Raw genomic sequence first — 19,796 nt, 5'->3', positions numbered from 1 at the left:
ATGCATTTTCAATAAAACCGAGCGACAATTTCAAAAGTCTGAAGTGGCAACATTAGTTAAGTGGATAATGGCAGCGCCGCGCCGTCTGCTTAATTTTCTTTTAAATCGTCTCTGTAAATAATTAACACAATAGTATTCATTATCAACTATATAAAACAGTGTCTAATATTGTAGTTAATTTTATTAACACAGGTGACAAGATAACTAATGTTGCCATTTAAGAGTTAATAAAACATTTTTTTTTAATAATTATATTTAATAATATTATTGTAGTGAAAGGAAGCGAGAATAAGACCCAGGAATAGGAACACAGGTAGACAAGGTAAATTAGTCACAGAAAGTCACAAAGTTAACATCCAGCACCTAATGTAGTGGTCAATCCCAATATTTTTGTTAAACAATCATGAGTAACACGATTTATAAAATGTTTAGACTCATGCTTCGTACAAATGGCATGTGGCTGGTAACTTAGCTTTTAAAGGAAAAAGTGAAAGAGATAAATGGTTACATTGAAGAAAAAAAACTAAAGCCATTTATATATTCAAAAAACGTAATATATACTTACGTTTAAAGATGGAAAAAAAGTATATGAATATAAAACTTGCTTGACTGGGCAAGTGTGTAGCTTTTAGTCTTTTAGTATAAATCGGCCTTACTTTTTTACTATTAGTTGATTATGATAGTAAAAGAAGGCCAGTAGAAAGCTAAATTAGTCCAAAGCGTATGAGTCAAAACATTTAACGCTTTTGTCACACCGACTTCACGAAACAGAGCAGTAAAAACACGTGAAAAGTATAAAATTTTCTAATATGTTTCACACGGGCAAACTTAAATATATCATTGTAGCCGCCAATTTATAAAATTCTATGCATTATTGCAACTTTAAAGTGTTTTCAGCCGCACCTCTTATTCCAAGCAGTCGGCGTGGAAAGCGTAAAGTGTTCCCAAAATGGCGTCATATCAAAATGGCGGCAAACCAAAATGGCTCCTTACCACACCATGCCCTGTGCGCCTGCGCCACGCACCACGAGCTCAGTATACCTCGTTGGTATAGTGAATACAGTGTCCCCGAAGGACACCGAGTAAAATTGAACCATCTTACTACAGCTAACTATTCCTGGATCAGCTATAAAGAGAAACATATTACATTGGTGATGGTGTGCTAAGCTGTGTGTTGTGCTTTGAACCACACATTTATAAGAGAGGAGTTATGTTGGACGTATGAAGGATGATACTGAAGTTCATTGTATCCTAATGAATTGACCTATATTGAAAATAAACCTTTTTGTATTTTATGCCAAAAATAGTCGACTCGTATACAGTTTGACACATTTACTTAAATATGAATATTAAAACGGCAAAATAAGGATCTGCATGCGAAAGAATAATTATTATGTGCATTAGGCAGTTGAACATGTTTTATGTTTTGCGTTCGTTCCTAGTCCAGCTAAAAATAATCTTTCTAGCACTAGTCTTGTGTTATAGTACCTATGTTAGGCAATGAATTGAGTAATGACGGCGCTTGAAAGGTTTTCTAAAGGTTTACATTACACTAATGATCTGAGTTAATGAAGTACAAGTTCCCAGGCTTCATTAGGGCAGTGGATCTCATTATTAGGAGTTTGTTAGACTGAATATAAAAAAAGTCTCATGGGACATATCTGCTGCTCTATTTCAACTGCACGTACTTTTATATGCACAAATGATAAATTGCAATACTGTTTTTAGATGAGTTGCTTTGTTGTTGCCTTTTTAGATCCCCTGATTTCAACAAAAAAAATATTCATGGCTAGCAGTGCATTGTCAAAAAGTGGTTTTTGTTCAATTGGAAAACGATATGACAGTCATGGAGTCATGCTCTCCTCTCTAGCAAGGTGCGTATGACAGCAACAAAAGATAGAGTACAGCCTAATACAGAAGATGGGACTGAAAATAATAAAAAAAATACTAACATTTTCATGAATTTTGCGACAGGAAATTCCACTTGATGTCAACTCAGAATCATGGTCTGAATCATACCCAAAAGTTTTAGTTATGCTGTCACTAACACACGGTGTTAGCACTACCATGTTATACCATCATCATCATCATTGGCCTTATACGTCTGTTTCAGACGATTTATGACGTCAATGCCTCGAAGAAATGCACTTTCTTTCATGGCTGTGCAAGCCAATCCTAGAGCGGCAAACTCTACCGCACACTCATGTTATACCATAAAAGGGATAAATAGTAACAGTGTTTTTTATTAGTTGTAGTTTTTCGTTCAATTTGCGAAATAATACTTCGTTATTCTTTAACAGAATGCGTTATAGAAAAATTACGTATTAAACCTAAATTAAGGTTGTATCTATCAGATTAGATTGATCTAAGTCGGTTTGATAGGCGTGTGAGAGTGTGTAATTTGACTCTATTCGAGGAGTACCTAGACCAAAATGACACGTTATATCCAGGGGTCTCAAAAGCCCACATTTAAGCAATTGATCTAAAACAGCAATACTGCTATTTGACACATTAGTTTGAATTACGCGCTTATTTTCATATAAGCGCAAATGTTAAGTTTAAATAATCCTTTTTTCGATTAATTGCTTTAATTTGGCCTTTTTAGACCCGGGGTCTAAGTATATCTAAGTCAGTAAGGGTCTAGTAAGTGCGCAATATAAACAAAATATCAAATAGCAGTATTGCTTTTTAGACGAATTGCTTAAATGCGGCCTTTTTCGTCCCCTTACATAAACTTACAGTATAAAGTGTGGAGAATTGAATAAGGTGCAAATATACATTACTTGTGCATTGCATTGGCAGACATGCATGCATGCTATTGCCTAATAGGTGATAGTGAAATGTGCATAGTGCGGCATTGTAGTGACATGCATTGTATATTACTACGTGACAATATATTTACAAAAAAAAAATAACAACAAAAAAAGAAAATAATTTTCAGTAACGTAAGTGATAAGATGATACTTGAAAATACAGCTTGATTAATTTGACTGACTAGAGCTTCAGACTAGGCTGTATGACAGCTATTCTCCTGCCCTTGTATCGAACAAAAAAATAATTAATTTAGGAATATATTTTACTTTTTAAATTAATTTAAAAGGCAAAGGATTCTCACCAGACAATGCCCTGTGCCCCGGATCCAATCGGCTTGAGGTTCTGGTAACGCTTGAGGATGGTGAAGCGGGTGTCGCCGACCTCGACGGTGTAGAAGTGCGGGTGGCGGGGGGGAGCCGACATGGCGGAGGCGGGCGCCGCGTGGGGCATCGACCACCCCTAGCTGTCGACACAAGTGGACATACAATTACATAAAACACGCAGAAAATAATGCGTTCGCTACTAGCCCAAACACATCCACTCCGCCAATTCGCAGATGGGGTTATGCTTCATACCCCTTAGATGAGGCCATGTGGTGTAATCTTGGGTGTTAATATACTCGTTCAATCCTGAGATATAACTCATTAATCTCATTATAATATCCCTAGCGTTATCTCATTTTTTTCAGGGTCCGCTTACATAACCATTACACCACTGGGTGCTCCTCCTATACATGTGAAATTCTTTTTTTTATCGTCATCAAGTCAAACAAAAAAACAAAAAAAACTATAACTAATCTTCGTGCAAGTTGATGTTCGACCTCATCAGCTCACAACAATATCCCAATTGGGGTAGTCAGAGATACATACATCGTAAGATGATCTAAGTACACCTAACCGAGCTTTCTGTTAGACCAACGTGATAGCTCCCGTATCGCCGTCTAAGTATAATGGTCGAGCTAACTGTGTTAGTGACCGAGTTTTTACATGCTAAATGAGTCAACCTCCATTGGCTACTCGGGCGATATGTAGCTATTAGTCCGAAAGCTCGCCTTTCCTTCAAGAACAAAGAAATTATATTTAAGCCTGGAAAATTATAATGGTTTGATTATACACTAATTGGTGGGAAAATCACTTCTCAATCAGTAGGTAAATGCAATTTACTTAAATAAACCCGTTAGGCTATCAAGCAATTAAGTTTAACAGCCAGTAATTATTAACGAGCAATTATTGAGTTTACGCCATTCCTATTCGGGATTGGGACATTAATTTAAATAAATCGAGTTATAGTAATTTGAATCAACAGTTATTTAAAAATACTTTTAAAGTACTGGTGTGTTAATGTAGGTTTTTTGAAGGTTAATTAGGTTAAGACTTTTAAACCGCGTGAGTGCATTATATTAAAAATGCATCATATTTGTCAGGTACATAAAAAGCCATATTTCTTCACATTATGACTGTACAACGCCTGGAAAGTCCCACATTGAAAGAAATTTAAGTTTTGTTGAAGAATGTGATTCTTCAAAATGGCGCTTATTTGGCACTGGTTTTTTTTTTACTCTTTAAGGCAACGATATCAATGTCATAGGGATACGAAGGCTTAGTTAATATAAAACTTACTTTACAATAATGTCCTTATAGAACAATTGTGATGCTCCATAAAGTTCGTTCCGGTTATTGTCTGGGTTCCTCAGCTAAGCCTGCAGTCCACGGATGAAGTGGGATGAACTGATGAAGTCTGAGCGTCGCTGGTGTATCACAGGTTCAGTCTTGGTGCCGTATGGAAGACTATTCTATGTTGATAGCGTCTGTGGACAAGATAATGGGATGATGTTAATGACGTGTACTGTACAGTCATGAGCAATATAATGTACCTACTTTAGGACTCTGTCACACTAACATATTTGACATTTAGTGAGACTTACAGTTCAATTTGCCAAAAAAGTTAATGTGACATGGTACCAAAGTGTATACATATTAATGCTCGTGACCGTACGACTACATGATATTAAATTACACATAAGAAGAAGACATACGGGTCAAATTGATAACCTGGTTCTTTTTTAAAGTCGGTTAAAAATACGACGAAAACTTTGGGGGATGATTTAGACCATGATTCTGAGTTGAATGGAATTTTCCGTCGCAAAAGTATAGAATTGAAAATAAAGCTTAAAAACATGAATTTTGCGACGGAAAATTCCACTTGATATTAACTCAGAATCATGGTCTGTGCTGAATCGGAGCTCCATGCGTCGTACAGTTTGCGGACGAGTGGAGTGCAAAGTTGAAGTATGAACTGTATGCTCATTCTTGTATGGCGCGCGTTTCGCGTGCACTTGGCCTTTCCAACAAACAAACCCACGCCATATACTTGGCATCTGTAGAAAACAAACTCCTTGCGAAAAGTAAACAGCAGTTATTTTATTTCTACAAAAATAAAATCCTGCTACTTAATTGTTGAACTAAGGAGAAATGAGTAGTGGGTTTCCACGTGCTCACTCCTGAATGCCACGACCTCCGCAGCCTGATAAGTTACTTATAACAATACTTAAGTTACTTATTTATTTTTGGGTCAATAATAAATCTGACACCAGGTGTACTGTGGTGTGCACAAACCAATAGAAGATTATATTTTAAATACCGTTCTTGTATAACATACATAAATGAATTATTTTTTTTAAATACAGGGTGTTAGTGACGTCGTAACGAATACTGAGGGGGATGATTCAGATCATGAATCTGAGTTAATAGCAAGTAAAAATTTCCGTCAGAAAAATTCATAAAAATTTTAGTGTTTTTTTAGATTATTTTCAGTTCCATACTTTTACGACGGAAAATTTCCCTTGATTATCAACTCAGAATCATGGTCTGAATCATCCCTCAGTTTTCGTTACGATGTCACTAACATCTTGTATACCTAGAAATCATAACGATTGTTGTATGAAATACGAAATTTCCAAATAGGTAATATCCAATTGCGATTCTCCTGAGACGTGTAAATAATATTCCTAAGTGTTGAAAACTAAACTTTTTTTAGTGCCTAAGTTTCGTAAGAAAATATTAGTTCACAGAAACAAGATGAAAAGATAAAATTGCCCTAAAAGTTTTGAATGATTTATTGCTGAAATAACATCGCAAAAGAGTTTTATATCACAAACTAGCGAGAAGTTAAAGTTGTCCCTTTTTGAATATTAAATTTTCAGTTCCAGCATAATTTAATAAAGAGATCGTTGTATATAAAATTCTATTAAAATTAGAAGAGAAATGAGATTTGTGTATAATCTGTCGTAACACGCTTACCGCGGGATGCCGCGGGTAAATTAGAAGGCAATTTGAATTTTTAAGTGGCAATTTTAGGAGGCGCTTCAACGATGTATATTTACCTACTGAGTCAATTTCATACTTACTATATGCAGCTTTGATGGGTAAACAGAAGGGCTAAAATGGCCACATCGAAACAATTCATCTAAGAAAGCAATATTGCTATTTGACATTTGTTTGCATTGCGCACTTAATTTTATATGCGCAAATGTCAAATTGCAATATTGCTTTCTTAGATGAATTGTTTCGATGTGGCCTCTTTAGCCCCCCAGAAATAAAAACGATTATAACACCTATATTCCTGTGACATTTTCTATCTATTTTTTTTTCTTTTTACACAAGCTAAAAAGCTGTCTAATTTTGGAGGCTTATTTACTTTTTTATTCGCAAACTTACCTCCACATTACCTACTCTATCTGTTATGAGGGTTATTATTACATACATGAACTCACGCCTGTAATGAATGCCTGGCAGAGCCACAAGTAATCAAGGACAATTTGCAGCCACTGCTGATACGAAGTCCTAAGATGGACATGAAGAAATTGCACAAACACTTTGTCTTATTAGCTAAACAAAAAACAGATACGTTTCGCTTCTTCCCGAAACGAACATAATATTGGTAATGATCCATTAATTACCATCTATTTTTATTATAAGTTATACCTGTCATTTTCTTATCCGCCGAAATGGAAAAGGACGGGTAATCGACAGGCATAAAAATAGAACACACTTTTTTGGCTGTCTAAAATTAAAAGGCGTCTGCAGGAAATCGGGCCAATTTGTATCTTAATTAATCCAGTTTGCATAAATTGTTATTAGGCTTAATAATTAAGTAAACCATGTTACCCGATTCGTCACTTGGTCACGTCCTTAGTTTAACCTTTCCGCTGTCTAGTTGAAGTGTTAATTATTTCAAAGTTGGCTAACTCCGCCCACAGGGCGCTGGCATACAGTTTAGTTTAGGTAACACGTGATAGAACTGTAAACGCTTTAATATTTATTCCAACGAAGCGACGGGGGAGCTACGCATAGTGTAAAACCCCAAACTTAGTTACAAAGGAGTAAATTCTTCCTTTGCAACTGGTTGCGAAACGTGGTTTCGATGGCGACCGAAGGGTAAAGTTTAAAAACTAAAACCCGACTACGGAAAATCACGCAGTACAAGGTATGAAACAAGAAAATAGGTAAACATGAATAGCCTATATACGCCCCACTGCTGGGCACAGGCCTCTCAATCAACCGGAGAGGGTATGGAGCATAGTATGTTTAGAAGAAAGCCGTAGTCGTACGCTAACTTGTCCTAAGAGTTTGCTTAACACGGCATATGACCACGTTTATCTTCTAAACTTCACGGAAGAATTTCAAAGAAATATACTTACCTATTTTTTTGTTTAATACTTTTTAGAGTTTTAGTTTTTAAACTTATATTTTTTACTGGTCTACACTTACAAATTAGACAACCAGAATTTACAGCTAATTCCTAAAGAGCTTTTGAGAGAGCTAAATCCTGAACAAGATCCTATAGTTTCTGCTGGCACAATTTTAGTAACCAGGTCATTATATTGGAGGGCCCACGAGCAGACATCTTGACACACTCGGGTGGCTCTCATCCGCGGAGGAATCACTTCGCCACAGAAATTCCCGACTAAAAATACTTTGCGAGCTCAAACATGGAAGAATCTGAGCTCGAATTTTTTTATTTGTTTACCGTATAAAGTCTACTTTAAACGGCTGTATCATACTAAAGAGATATAGATTTGATTCGACCGGGTTATTCATTCATCAATTTTAAAATTAACAGCTGTCAGTTATCCGTCCCTTTCCTTTTCATCGGATAGGAAAATAACAGGTGTAACTTAAAATAAAATTAGATGTCTGCAGGAATCAGGGGCATATTCAGTCAATATTGCTGTTTTGGATGAAAGCCTCAATTTTAATATTTTGGATCCTCTGCTAAAGAGTTTTAAGTTTTATTCTTTACACTCAGTCCAGCGGTAGGTCTGGTATTTACAAACCTATTCCCTTCAGTAACATTAGCAAGCTAGGAGGCGATGTAAATCATCACAAACGACTCGAGCCCGCCTCGCAATCAAACAAATGTCTACCGCAGTAGTTGGACGATAGTCTACTAGATACCGCGTGTTAGGGTTGTATGTGTGATAATACTACTGCTCTCAGGAGGGGAGGTGCTAGTCGTAATCAAACAATTCAGCAATTCTCTTGAATAATGTTATATTTTCAAAAACAATGTTAACTCTCCAACTCTTCATAGCAGATTGCTGCAACCGAACAAAATTCCCCGCCACCGCCTTTCGGCGGGAAAACGTTCCCGTTCGAAAAATAAGAAATCAAAAAATAAATGAAATGAAATAATATGCCAGTTCCAAATTAAAAATAATAAAGTCGTGACACAAATTCACAACTTTATTCCGTCTTATTAAATTGTATAATCTAACATTACGAACCCTAACATAATGTTAGTAGGACAGTTGGACTTTTCAGGCATAGAAGGTAGTTTTTATCCTGATTGTTATCTCAATTTCGTATAGTTTGTCTATTGTGAAGTCTTTTATATCACAACGTATGTGTGTTGTTAATATTGTAATTTGGTAATAAGGCTGCCGACTATACTTCTGATAAATATTGTATTGTAAATAATCATCATCATCAGCCCATAAACGTCCCCACTGCTGGGGCACGGGCCTTCCCTATGGATGGATAGGGAGATCGGGCCTTAAACCATCACGCGGGCCTAGTGCGGAATGATGGTTATTAACGACTGCTAATGCAGCCAGGACCAACGGCTTAACGTGCCTTCCGAAGCACGGAGGAGCTCGAGATGAAAACTTTTTTTGTGGTCACCCATCCTATGACCGGCCTTTGCGAAAGTTACTTAACTTCAACAATCGCAGACCGAGCGCGTTAACCGCTGCGCCACCGAGCTCTTCAACTTTTTTTTGTAAATAATAATGCTGGCTAAATATAATGCCAAACCATCTTCATTTTTGGAACTGGTAACCCTAGCGGTGGCCTTCAGGGAGCATTCAAGCAAGAGTTGTTAAATCATCTTAAGTGCAGTTTTCATTAACACAGTTGGCTCGGCCATTATAGACGGCGATACGGCTCACGTTGTTCTAACAGAAAGCTCGGTGAGGTAATTTACTCAATCATTATCTACCAAGATGATCATCCTTGAAGAGAGAACAATCAAAAAGAAAATACTTTGAACGGCACTTTCCGATACCTAATTAAAATGAATGTGGAGGAAACAAGAGAATTGAAGTCAAGAAGTCAGGAACGAAGCAAATGGAATTCCTTAGTCTCTGCTTACCCCGGTAGGAAATAGGTGTGAGGTTATTTATACATACATACATACATAAACTCACGCCTATTTCCCACCGGGGTAAGCAGAGACTATAGAATTCCATGAGGTTATTTATGTACGTGTAATATATCTAATCAAATTATAACATTAGCTCACGAGTCACGACTATATCCCAATTGGGGTAGTCAGTGGCACATCCATCGCAAGATGAACAAAATACCCACACCTCACCGAGCTTTCTGTTAAACTATCGTGTAGATGGTGACTGTGGTGAGCCGTATCGCCGTTTATAATGTATGAACATAGTAGCATCTTTATTTTTATTTTATTCAAACAGGCGCAGCTGCCTATAAAGCAGTATTCGTCCAATTACAGCGGAGTCGAGAACACTTGACATCAGACACTCCACATTCTCTGCAATCCAGGCAAATATTAATTTAATGTAACTTTTTTATTTATTCAGTTTCGTTCTAAATAATCAAAATGCTGTTATTAGCCAACACGTCATCTCTTATTCGCATAATATTACATTCTCATATCATTTTATGAGTCATGTCATTTATGTTTCAGCAGCGCTAGTTCTCTTAGGACCTCGCTTGTAAATAACTATATTAAATAATAGCAATATTATTATTAGTTGTAGTAGTAGTATTTTGTTTTGTTTAATGTTTCTACTTTTATGGCTTTGCACATGTCTTAAAATTGTATTTTCTTTTAATTGCTTTCATTTTATTTTTTCTCATATAGTTTAAATTTATTTTCAATCGTTTGTGGCAGCTTGTAATTGGCCTATAGTTATTATTAAGTCGCTTATATTATTTACAGATAATGCTGTAAGCTTCCCTAAGACAATAAAATAAATAAAATAAAATATGTGTATAGATAGCTGGATAGTTTTTATACATATTAGGAAATATCTAGGCAAACTTTCGTAGTACTTAACAAATAAAAATATTTTTTCATGTTAAATGTCCAATTTCGGTTATATAGAGAATCTGCTATTTTGAGAATCTAATATTTTGCGAATAAAGGCCCGTCATACATATCTAACAATCATATTGGCCCTGATTCCTGCAGATACCTCCTTATTTTAAAGTTACCTGTCATTTTTTTACCCGCCGAAAAGAGGATGGATGATTGACAGCTGTTAATTTTTAAAAGGAATGAATAACCCAGAATAATCAAATAGGTATCTCGCTGGAATGCAAACCGTTTGACGTGTGCTGACTATTTAATTCTTAAGTTATACGTACACGTCCCTAAACGTAAAATTTTGAAAGTTTTTAGCTTGTCGATTACCCGTCCCTTTCCTTTTCGACGGACAATCATGACATATTACGACACGTAGTCACGTTTGATGTGCTGATTGATGTGGTGGTTAATAAGGCCACATCGAAGCAATTCATCTAACAAAGCAATATTGCAATTTTACATTTGCGCATATAAAATTAAGTGCGCAATGCAAACGAATTGCAAATAGTAATATTGCTTTTTTAGATGAATTGCTTCGATGTGGCCATTTTAACGCACCTGGACTAATTTTAGTCTCTTTTAGTCATAGAGCAACACGGACCTCTGCGGCTTTTAGTAGATTTTATATGTAATACCTATATTGTCGCCTTATAGTGAAAACTACTCAAGCGCCTATTTGGAAATCATATTCTGATGTGATTCTATTCAACAAAACCTCGATCTCTTTCTTACAATTAATGACATTACCGGTAAGGTTTAATACGATCCAGTCTGAACCGGCGTGCGTGTATGAAGCGATTGATGAATGTGGAGGAAGCAAGAGAAGTGTGTCAGGATCGAAGCAAATGGATTTCTGGTCTCTGCTTACCCCGGTGGGAAATAGGCGTGAGTTTATGTATGTATGTATAGGTACCGGTAAAAACTAATCGGTTGAAACTAACTTGTTCTTCGCGAGGTTTTGTTGTCAAAAAAAGGCGCTTGCGTGGCTTATCTTATACTTGCGACGGTATACACTGTACGTGCAGGTAATTATATTTTCAGACATTACCTAATACCGAATATTTTTTTTTAAATATTTTATGGCACTGTGGTAAAATATCCGAATACAAAACGTAGCGTAGTTTTCTCTACAATGTTGAATATCAAAAGATGAAGCTGACATACAGTTGGAGGTATGCCAGGGTACTTGGGCCCCGGGCGGCTGTTTGTCTCTCCGATCACCCGGGAACAAGATTATTGCGCACGATTTCACTTTATTACACGTTTATTGTAAGAGATTTAAATAAAAGATACGAAGAAATGTTTGAGAGACGGGAAAGGAAAAGCAAAATTTGTTGTTTTTCCCTATAGACTATCAACAATAGAGGTCCACAATTCATAAAGTATGTACCTTTGTTTTTTTCTTTCAATATCTGATCGATTTATCAAATGTGGAACGAATTGGTGTGATTTCATTCCGTTTTCTATACTAAAAACTTAATACTTAAAAAGGTATATTCTTTCGAATTTTGTTGCTGATTAATTTAATATAGCACTTTGAAACATTAGGGAATATAATATCAGACAAGGCTGTATAAGCGAAAGCTCTTTGCCTTTCTTTCGCACGAGAATAAAAAAGTAAAAAATAGAAAAACGCTTTCCGATCTTTGTTTAAAACCACGTAAATCGTCGAACGGATGAAAATATTCTCGGTTGATGAAATGAATTTACATTCCAATGAATAATGCACGTTCAGTTGTGATATTTGCATTTCAAGAAAAACAACATTTTTCACTGCCTTTGCGGACGGGATGAAAAATACAGAACACTTACTTATCCCGAGCATAACAATAGCGTGGTGGAAAAAGAATTGCCACAGACTGCGTTTCCATAACACTACTATATTCTGAGATATTTCTACTCTATTTACCAAATAGACATCCGATAAATATATAGGCAAGGCTCTTCACCTAAGATTGTCTCACTCTTTCTCAAAACTGGAGTCAATAGGCCTATCTTTAGCCACATCTTCACTTACCATCGGGTGGAGTGGTGGCCATAAGTCATACGCAAACCTAACAAAAATAAACCACAAGTTGCTAACTTGAACGTTCTTCTGATAAGTTTAGATAGAATAAACGTCCGTGATATGACACACTATACGTAATATCACAGTTAAGTATGTGACATAAATTGTAATTCATGCAAGCAACTTGTACAACTATGCTGGCATTGTCCCTTCAGGCCTGTTGTCTTAAACGTTGTACCGGGTGAGAGCCTGCAGCTCTCCCCATTTGTCCGGCAAAGTAGTTTATGCTACCTGCGGGAAATCTACAATAAGACACATAAAAAAAAATACAACTGGCATTGCCAGTAATATGCAAACATAGCATAATAATATCTCCTATCTATCTAGCATAAAACTATTTCCAAGTCTAAATAGAGTTTGAATGGTAACAAAATTAGTTTTTTTATGTAAGTAAATAACTGTTACATAAAGTTTTATAGTACCAAATGTACAAAAACAAATGCAATTGCAATATGAATGATCTTTATCGGATTTATTATAATTTTATGGACAATATGCTGATAACTTCGGATCTGGCGCTCGCCGGTCGCCGTGGTCGGACCCTGACACCAGGGTTGGTGAGGTCACTGACGAGGTAACAGAAGCTCATGTAAAAGAATCAAGGTAGCAGAGAATTACAAAAATCTTGGATAGTATAAGAAGTTTCTTAAGGAGGAAGATATACTAAAAAACATTTAGCTTATATTCGCTCTTTGCCCAGAGCACTTCGTCCAATTTGTCTATAGCACTACCCCGCTGTCTCTGCTTACTCCGGCGGGAAATAGGTCCAAGATGTTTCTGATTCTGAGTCTTTGAGGAGAGTAGAAGAACCGAAATGTTGTGTCAGGATCATAGTAAGTGGAATTCTGTGGTCTCTGCCTACCCCGGCAGGAAATAGAGTTTATGTATGTATGTGTAGCACTACACTAGTATAGCGCTAGTCGTTACTGGCACGGTCCCGTGGGTGCCGCAGTCGACAATCGTTAGCGCTAACTTTTTGCAGCGTCCGAAGCTCAGAGTTAACACCTTCCGTTTTATTCACTGTTCAATTTGAAAATATACTCTACAACTGTAGAGTAGATAGAGTAATAAGTGTTATTTTTTATTTATTCCATATACTGGTTGAGATGGTATTTGTAACACGTTTTGAACATGCTGAAATAATCTCTATTGGGATGAGCAGAAGTACAAGTTAAAGGAAGATAAATTGCAAAGGATTTTATTTTCTATTTGTAAATAGAAGTAAGAGAAAAATATATATATATATATATATATACACATAAAAAAAAATAATAATTAAAAACAAAACACAAAAAAAAATAACCTACGAGCATAGACTTAAGGAAATAGAGTAAGGAGCAATTAATTTAAGTACACTAACAAAAATATTGTAAACTAACAAAGGTGCGGACCACTGTGTCTGCAGACCGTAGTGCAGAGGGGGTTTTAGTGGGCGCGAGTCCCACATAACCCAGTCGTTCGAGCGACTGGGTATGCATAAGGCATCTCCCCCTCTATAAAAAAAATAAAATTGCAAAGGATTTCTGTTTTTAAAGCACACACCTGTGCTTGGTGCTTGTAACTGTAGGCTTACATGCAGTGCACACATGGCATGCCCTAAGCATGGGTGAAGTCAGCGCAAATCGAAAGACGGGGAAAAAACATAATGGAGCATTTGCAGAGTTTGGAGGTAATGAAGGTAGCTGGAGGCGCAGAATTCTGAATTTAGAATTTAACATTGTCTTCTTCTTATCTTATCTAGCCTGAGGTGTCCCACTGCTGGGCAAAGGCCTCCCTCCATTTCTTCCTGGACTCTCTCTCTGCAGTGGTTCCCCCGACCAGCCTTCCAAGAAAGCATCCAAGTCGTCGCGCCATCTCCGCCTCGGTCTGCCGCGCCTGCGTCTGTCTCTACTCGGGGACTATTGTATCAACAAAATATTATTTCTTACTCTTTATTTGACATATTTTGAAGACGGTTTATTTTATTTAAATTACTTTTTACGTTTGAAAGGACATAATCTCTCAGTTATTGATTTTCTTTACTTTCAGTCCCAATAGAGATCTACAATAAGTCATGTAAAAAAAAAAACAAATGTTAGAGAATTAACTACTCCTCCCAAATCTAAAAATGTGGCAAACATTGAAAATAGAACAAATTCTAGTCTTGTGTTATTTATTTATTTATTTATTTATTTATTTATCAATATCTTTTATTTTATAACGTTCAGTAATTGATTCCCATTTGTCAAACCCGATCGGCTTGTCTAGGGGCCTCTGTCACTGTAACGTGACATAAATACGAGTAGAATGCTTTCGACATTAGTCTATTGTAAAAACCTTTATATTGAGAAAAATGCTTTCGTTTCATATGTTTTTCTGTTCTCTGAACCGTGAAAGATGAAATATGGAGAGACGTGGTGAGATGGTCGCTGAGTTCGGATAGAGACCCAGACTTACGGGGTGTAGCGTAGAACCCTTGCCCAGGGATACGGGTGAAGACGGCAATGCAGAACGGAAGGGGCAAGTCACAGGGACTATAACCTGGAACTTGACAGAGGGCAGCAGTAACTGTCGGTACTATTCAGAGGTGGAGGACAGGAGTCCTAGTATGGTTTTAAAATAGACTACTCTGGGCGCCATCCCAATTGCATCAGACAAAGTACTGCGGGGCGGAAGGCAGGAAGGAAACCACTGCCCTATTTTTCCGTAAAAAAGTAGCATGGAGAATGTTTCACCGACAAGAGCGTGGCTCTTAAATTAGTGATGATGAACCGTGAAAGAGTCGTGGGAGCCCAGTTGTTTTCACAAATACTGGTATCTCAATGGGGCCGATCCGGTCGACCACCAAGTACCAACTTAATTTGTCACTAAAACTAACTCCCATCTTTTTCTTGTACATATTGTTAGTGAAGCTAGGTACTAATTCAAGAGCTGTCAAACTGAAATTAGGTTAAGATTGTGTCCGCCCGAATAGGCACCAAAATGAATTCTAAAATGCTAATCTGGAAATTCTTTAAACAGAGTTAGCGACTCTGATGAACCATAGTGTAACTTGCACAGTAAATGATTGGCCGTAATAATGAGTAGTCAATACATCCAATAGTCTTCTCTGATGATCGCATTGATGTATAATCAAAAACATCTTTATTCAGTAGGTAACATAGTTACGGTTTGAATGGACATTTTTTACATATTGAACGTCCGCGATCCGCCTCAAAGTACTGTAACTTTTAACAAGCCGAAGAAAATAAGCTACAAGAAAAATCTCGGCACAGGGTCTTGGACGTTCTTAAAAAAAACATAAAATATGTTTATATAATTCAGTAATTTGGCTAATAAATAAGTAATATTATTACTCTAATTATAATGCTTAAATAGATTGCTATAAGATCGTATATTGAAAATAACGACTCGATTTTGTTTTTGCCGCGATAATTCTGGCGTGATTTATTTCTGTGGTTTTACTTACTATTTGTTGACTATTTACTACTATTTATATCCTGTAGGTACTTCATTCTTGTTTCTATTACAGTCAGAACGAAGTACGAGCCCCATCTAGGTAAGTGCCCCAATTTGATATTCCGCATGAGCCTAACAAATTCGACAGCGAACGGACGAGGCAGCGGGCGGCCATGTTGGAAAATGTTTATCATTTTCAAGTTTTATTGTTGCGCCATTTTTTATAAAATAGGGACGGATTTCTTAACTTTTTTTTTTCAGATAATAGAGATTGATAACAAAATTTGATTAAATACACAACAATGCGACGCGAATTTGCTATAAATAAAAATTCTCATTGAAAAGAAAAATAAGATCTTGATATCATTTATGCCTGCCTCTCTATTTTAGAAATAAAAATGGTATAGTTAGAAGTCACTGTGGTCCTGTGGTATACCGACTTGCTTCTCAAACGTGAAGGGCCGGTTCGAACCCTCATTGCACCAATGACTTATTAATTTATCTTGTGCAGTTTTCGCTAACTCTCAGCTCGACCATTATAGCGATACGGCTCACCATCTATCACGTTAGTCTAATAGAAAACTCGGTGAGTTGTGGGTGCTTAGTTCATCTTGCGATGGATGTACCTCTGACTGCTCCAATTAAGTTGGTTTTTGTTGCACCGTCAATTGTAAAAAAATGTACTAAGTACTGTACTTATTTTTAATAAATCTTCTTCCTAGCGTGAATCCCGCCGTCTTGCGCCGGGTTTATTTTTAATAAATAAAAAATAATAATAAATAATAAAAAAAATGGGATATACGTTATGTAGTTATTAGGTCATGTTATTTTAAATGTCGAAGACCGCAGAACAATGATTGGCGTAAAACAAGACGTACGTTTACTAAATCATGATTAAAATAGCCAACTTGAACCAAGGTACGAAGGGTGAGGATAGACTTTACTAAACGGCGTAGTGTTACGGTGAACATTCATGAAATAGTTTTTAGAAATTGTTTTGTTGATATGTCTGCCCGTAGAAAATTATGGATCTACCTACTCCACTCCAATCTCATCAGTCATCCCGTGATAATGGCACTTGCAACAGTGTCGAAATATCGGGAGTCTCATATCCCTATTTTAAACGCGGTAAGAACCCGTTATTATGTGTTTTAATTAAAATAGTTTTTAGAACTGGCAGAGAGGTTGTTTGTGGTTTTGACAGTAATTTCGATTACGTGACCCTATTAATCGGAAATCGGTTCGTCACGCCTAGGAGCACAACCCGTACACAAATAATATCTTACCGTGTACCATCATACTGCGTAGACGAGACAATCAGTCTCCGCGCGCTCCGTTACTTCTTGTTGGCCATTTAGACCAAAATAAGACCCAGAGGGGGTGAGGTAAATCAACCTCGCTCCGATTGGTGCGGGGCGTGTTTTGTCCCGTGCTGGATTCTATGGAACACAAACGTTCTTCCAACTGAGCTACCGCGGCTCTAAATGATATAGTATAAACAACATAACATAAAAAACGAAAAACAAATAGTAAATATATTTTTTTTATCAATAAATGTATAAAAATATGGATCAGGATAAAATGACACGTTATTTCACAGTAGCCCCACTAAACCTACAGATAATCCGACTTAACCGCGATGACCATTGATAAAATCTGACATAATGCCGAATGTCGCCAGAATAATAAATAATTCAACAGAAATATTTCCGCCAACGTTTCACAGAGTTGAGATATGGCAGCATTATTTCTGAACGAGATGATAACGATGGCCCAAAGGACTTGGTTCCAAGCCATAGCCTTTAAAAAAATACTAACAACGATGATAGAAACAGAAATACCTACGGTTTTCGCCAATCTGCTTGTGATATTTTCTAAAATCTTATATAAGATCCTGTTCAGAAATCAGCCTACCCTCTATTTGTTACGCAACGTAACAACTCTATGCTAATCCGAACAGACTGGCAGACAAATCGCCCGTCGACCCGAATCATTCACGGACTTTTTCCGGGCGTTTTCGGACGATTCCGAGGAAAATATTCCCGTTCAACATCTAAAACGAGATAGTTAGGACGATAACGGGAAAACGTCGTCGAAGATTATTTGAATACGAAGAAAAAAGAGAATTTAAATGGTGTTTTATCCACAGAATGGTGCTGATTTCAGTACTCACCATTAAGTTTATAATAAAGTTACACCTGTCATTTTCTTATCCGCCGAAAAGGAAAGGGACGAAAAACCGACAGGCACGAAATTTATGCAATACACGTAAATTTTAGGCAGAAACTTAAAAAGTCCTTCCAAAATTTTATATTGGCCTACAACCATCTTAGATATAAAGCACATACATTTAACCGCATTTGAGATTTATATAGCAATATTGTAAAGGGCGTTAATAACATCATCATCATCAGCCGTACGACGCCCACTGCTGGGCATAGGCCTTCCCCAAGGATCTCCACGACGATCGTTAATAACATAAAACATATAAAAAGAAACCAACGAAGATTTAAAATTTTAATATCATTTTAATTGAGAATGAATCGCAAATCGTAATCGTAAACAGCCAGAATGTTAATTAAAATGGAGGAGGTGTTAATTTACTTACTATAAAACTCAACAGATACTATAATTAGATACAGTCGCCATTTTTATAATCGTTAAACTAAAGCCTATTTCTTGAATTGTATGAACACGTAAATTGTTTTCTCAACTAAAATAAGACCTTTTTATTAAGCCAATAAAGGCATACTTAAAGTAGATTTGAGAATCTTATGAATAAACTTCGGAATTCATCTCTCACAGAATAATAATAGGGTCTAGGTTAATGTTCTGAGATATTCCGTAGACTTGAAGCCTGAGGGGCTGAAGTGGGTCTGAAAAGGCCCGCCTCACACGGAGGTACTCAACATGAATGAATTAATAAATGAAAACCTTTTTGCACACCCAAACACAGAACAGATACAATAAAAAAAAAGCAAGAAGTTACTAAATTAGTTAGAAATTATTAATAAAAATAAAAACGTTTACCCTATCAGGTGTCGCTACTGTTAAGTGTTCTTAAATTTTGACAGTTTCCAAACGTATTGTTTTGTTTATGTTTTTACACTATAACCCTTTGCGCAGCGTTGAACTGCAAGATCGTAGTGTTATATTTATTCCCTAAAGATTGGAAAGAATAAAACTTAGAAAAATGTATTATCAATCAAAACTGCCTTTTTCCCCACTAGCTGCTTTTCTTTTTCGTAACTCATCCTTCAGACGGGATACACTCCACGTTGCTCCACATTTTATAGCAACTTATCACGAATTTTAGCTGGACAGAATGGAGAACTGTCAAAATTAGGAACACTCAACAGTGCTGCCACCTACATTTGAGCTTCTAGTTTTTATCCTCATTGGCGCGGGGCAAAGAGTTATTGGTGCTAATTCCTGTAAACACCATCTAATTTTATTTTATGTTATATCCGCCATTCTCTTATCCGCCGTAAAGGAAAGGGACGGGTAATCGACAAGCATAAAATTTATGGAACACGTCAATTTTAAGCACAAATCTAAAACAACCGTCTAAAAATTTTATACTGGCCAATAAACCGACAGAATTATGTTGACAGCACACGTCAAACGGTTCGCATACCAGCGGGATACCTTTTTGATTCGCCCGGGTTATTCATTACTCATTATTACTCATTCTTCCTGAAATGAAGAACTGTGAATCATCCGTCCCTTTCCTATTCAGCGGATAAGAAAATGACAGGTATAACAAAGTAAAATTAGGAGGAGTCTGCAGGAATCGGGGCCATTGTTCTAAAACGTTATCGTTGATGTGTCGATTGTGGTATTATTCTTTAGTCTATGC

At 36.7% G+C, this 19,796-nt stretch overlaps 1 protein-coding gene across 9 annotated transcripts in view; it reads right to left on the bottom strand.

Moving 5' to 3' along the window:
- Positions 1-19,796, bottom strand: part of LOC126373841 (stress-activated protein kinase JNK) — a 139,896-nt gene that overhangs the window by 9,379 nt on the left and 110,721 nt on the right. For 7 of the 9 annotated variants that reach the window (XR_007567361.1, XR_007567362.1, XR_007567363.1 and 4 more), the window contains exons 4-5: positions 4,434-4,621; positions 3,116-3,277 (exon numbers count right to left, since the gene is read on the bottom strand). Coding sequence is in view for 4 of the 9 variants with exons in the window: in XM_050020177.1 (XP_049876134.1) it covers positions 3,116-3,264 (149 nt within the window). In the remaining 5 variants the exon portion in view is untranslated. The remainder of the gene's footprint in view (positions 1-3,115; positions 3,278-4,433; positions 4,622-19,796) is intronic. The other 2 variants (XM_050020179.1, XM_050020181.1) reach the window with 1 other exon arrangement.

The sequence above is a fragment of the Pectinophora gossypiella genome, chromosome 16 (assembly GCF_024362695.1).
Source record: "Pectinophora gossypiella chromosome 16, ilPecGoss1.1, whole genome shotgun sequence".
Classification (NCBI taxonomy): Eukaryota; Metazoa; Arthropoda; class Insecta; order Lepidoptera; family Gelechiidae; genus Pectinophora; species Pectinophora gossypiella.
Note: the sequence above shows the minus strand (reverse complement) of the source record. Positions and strands in the feature narration are given on the sequence as shown.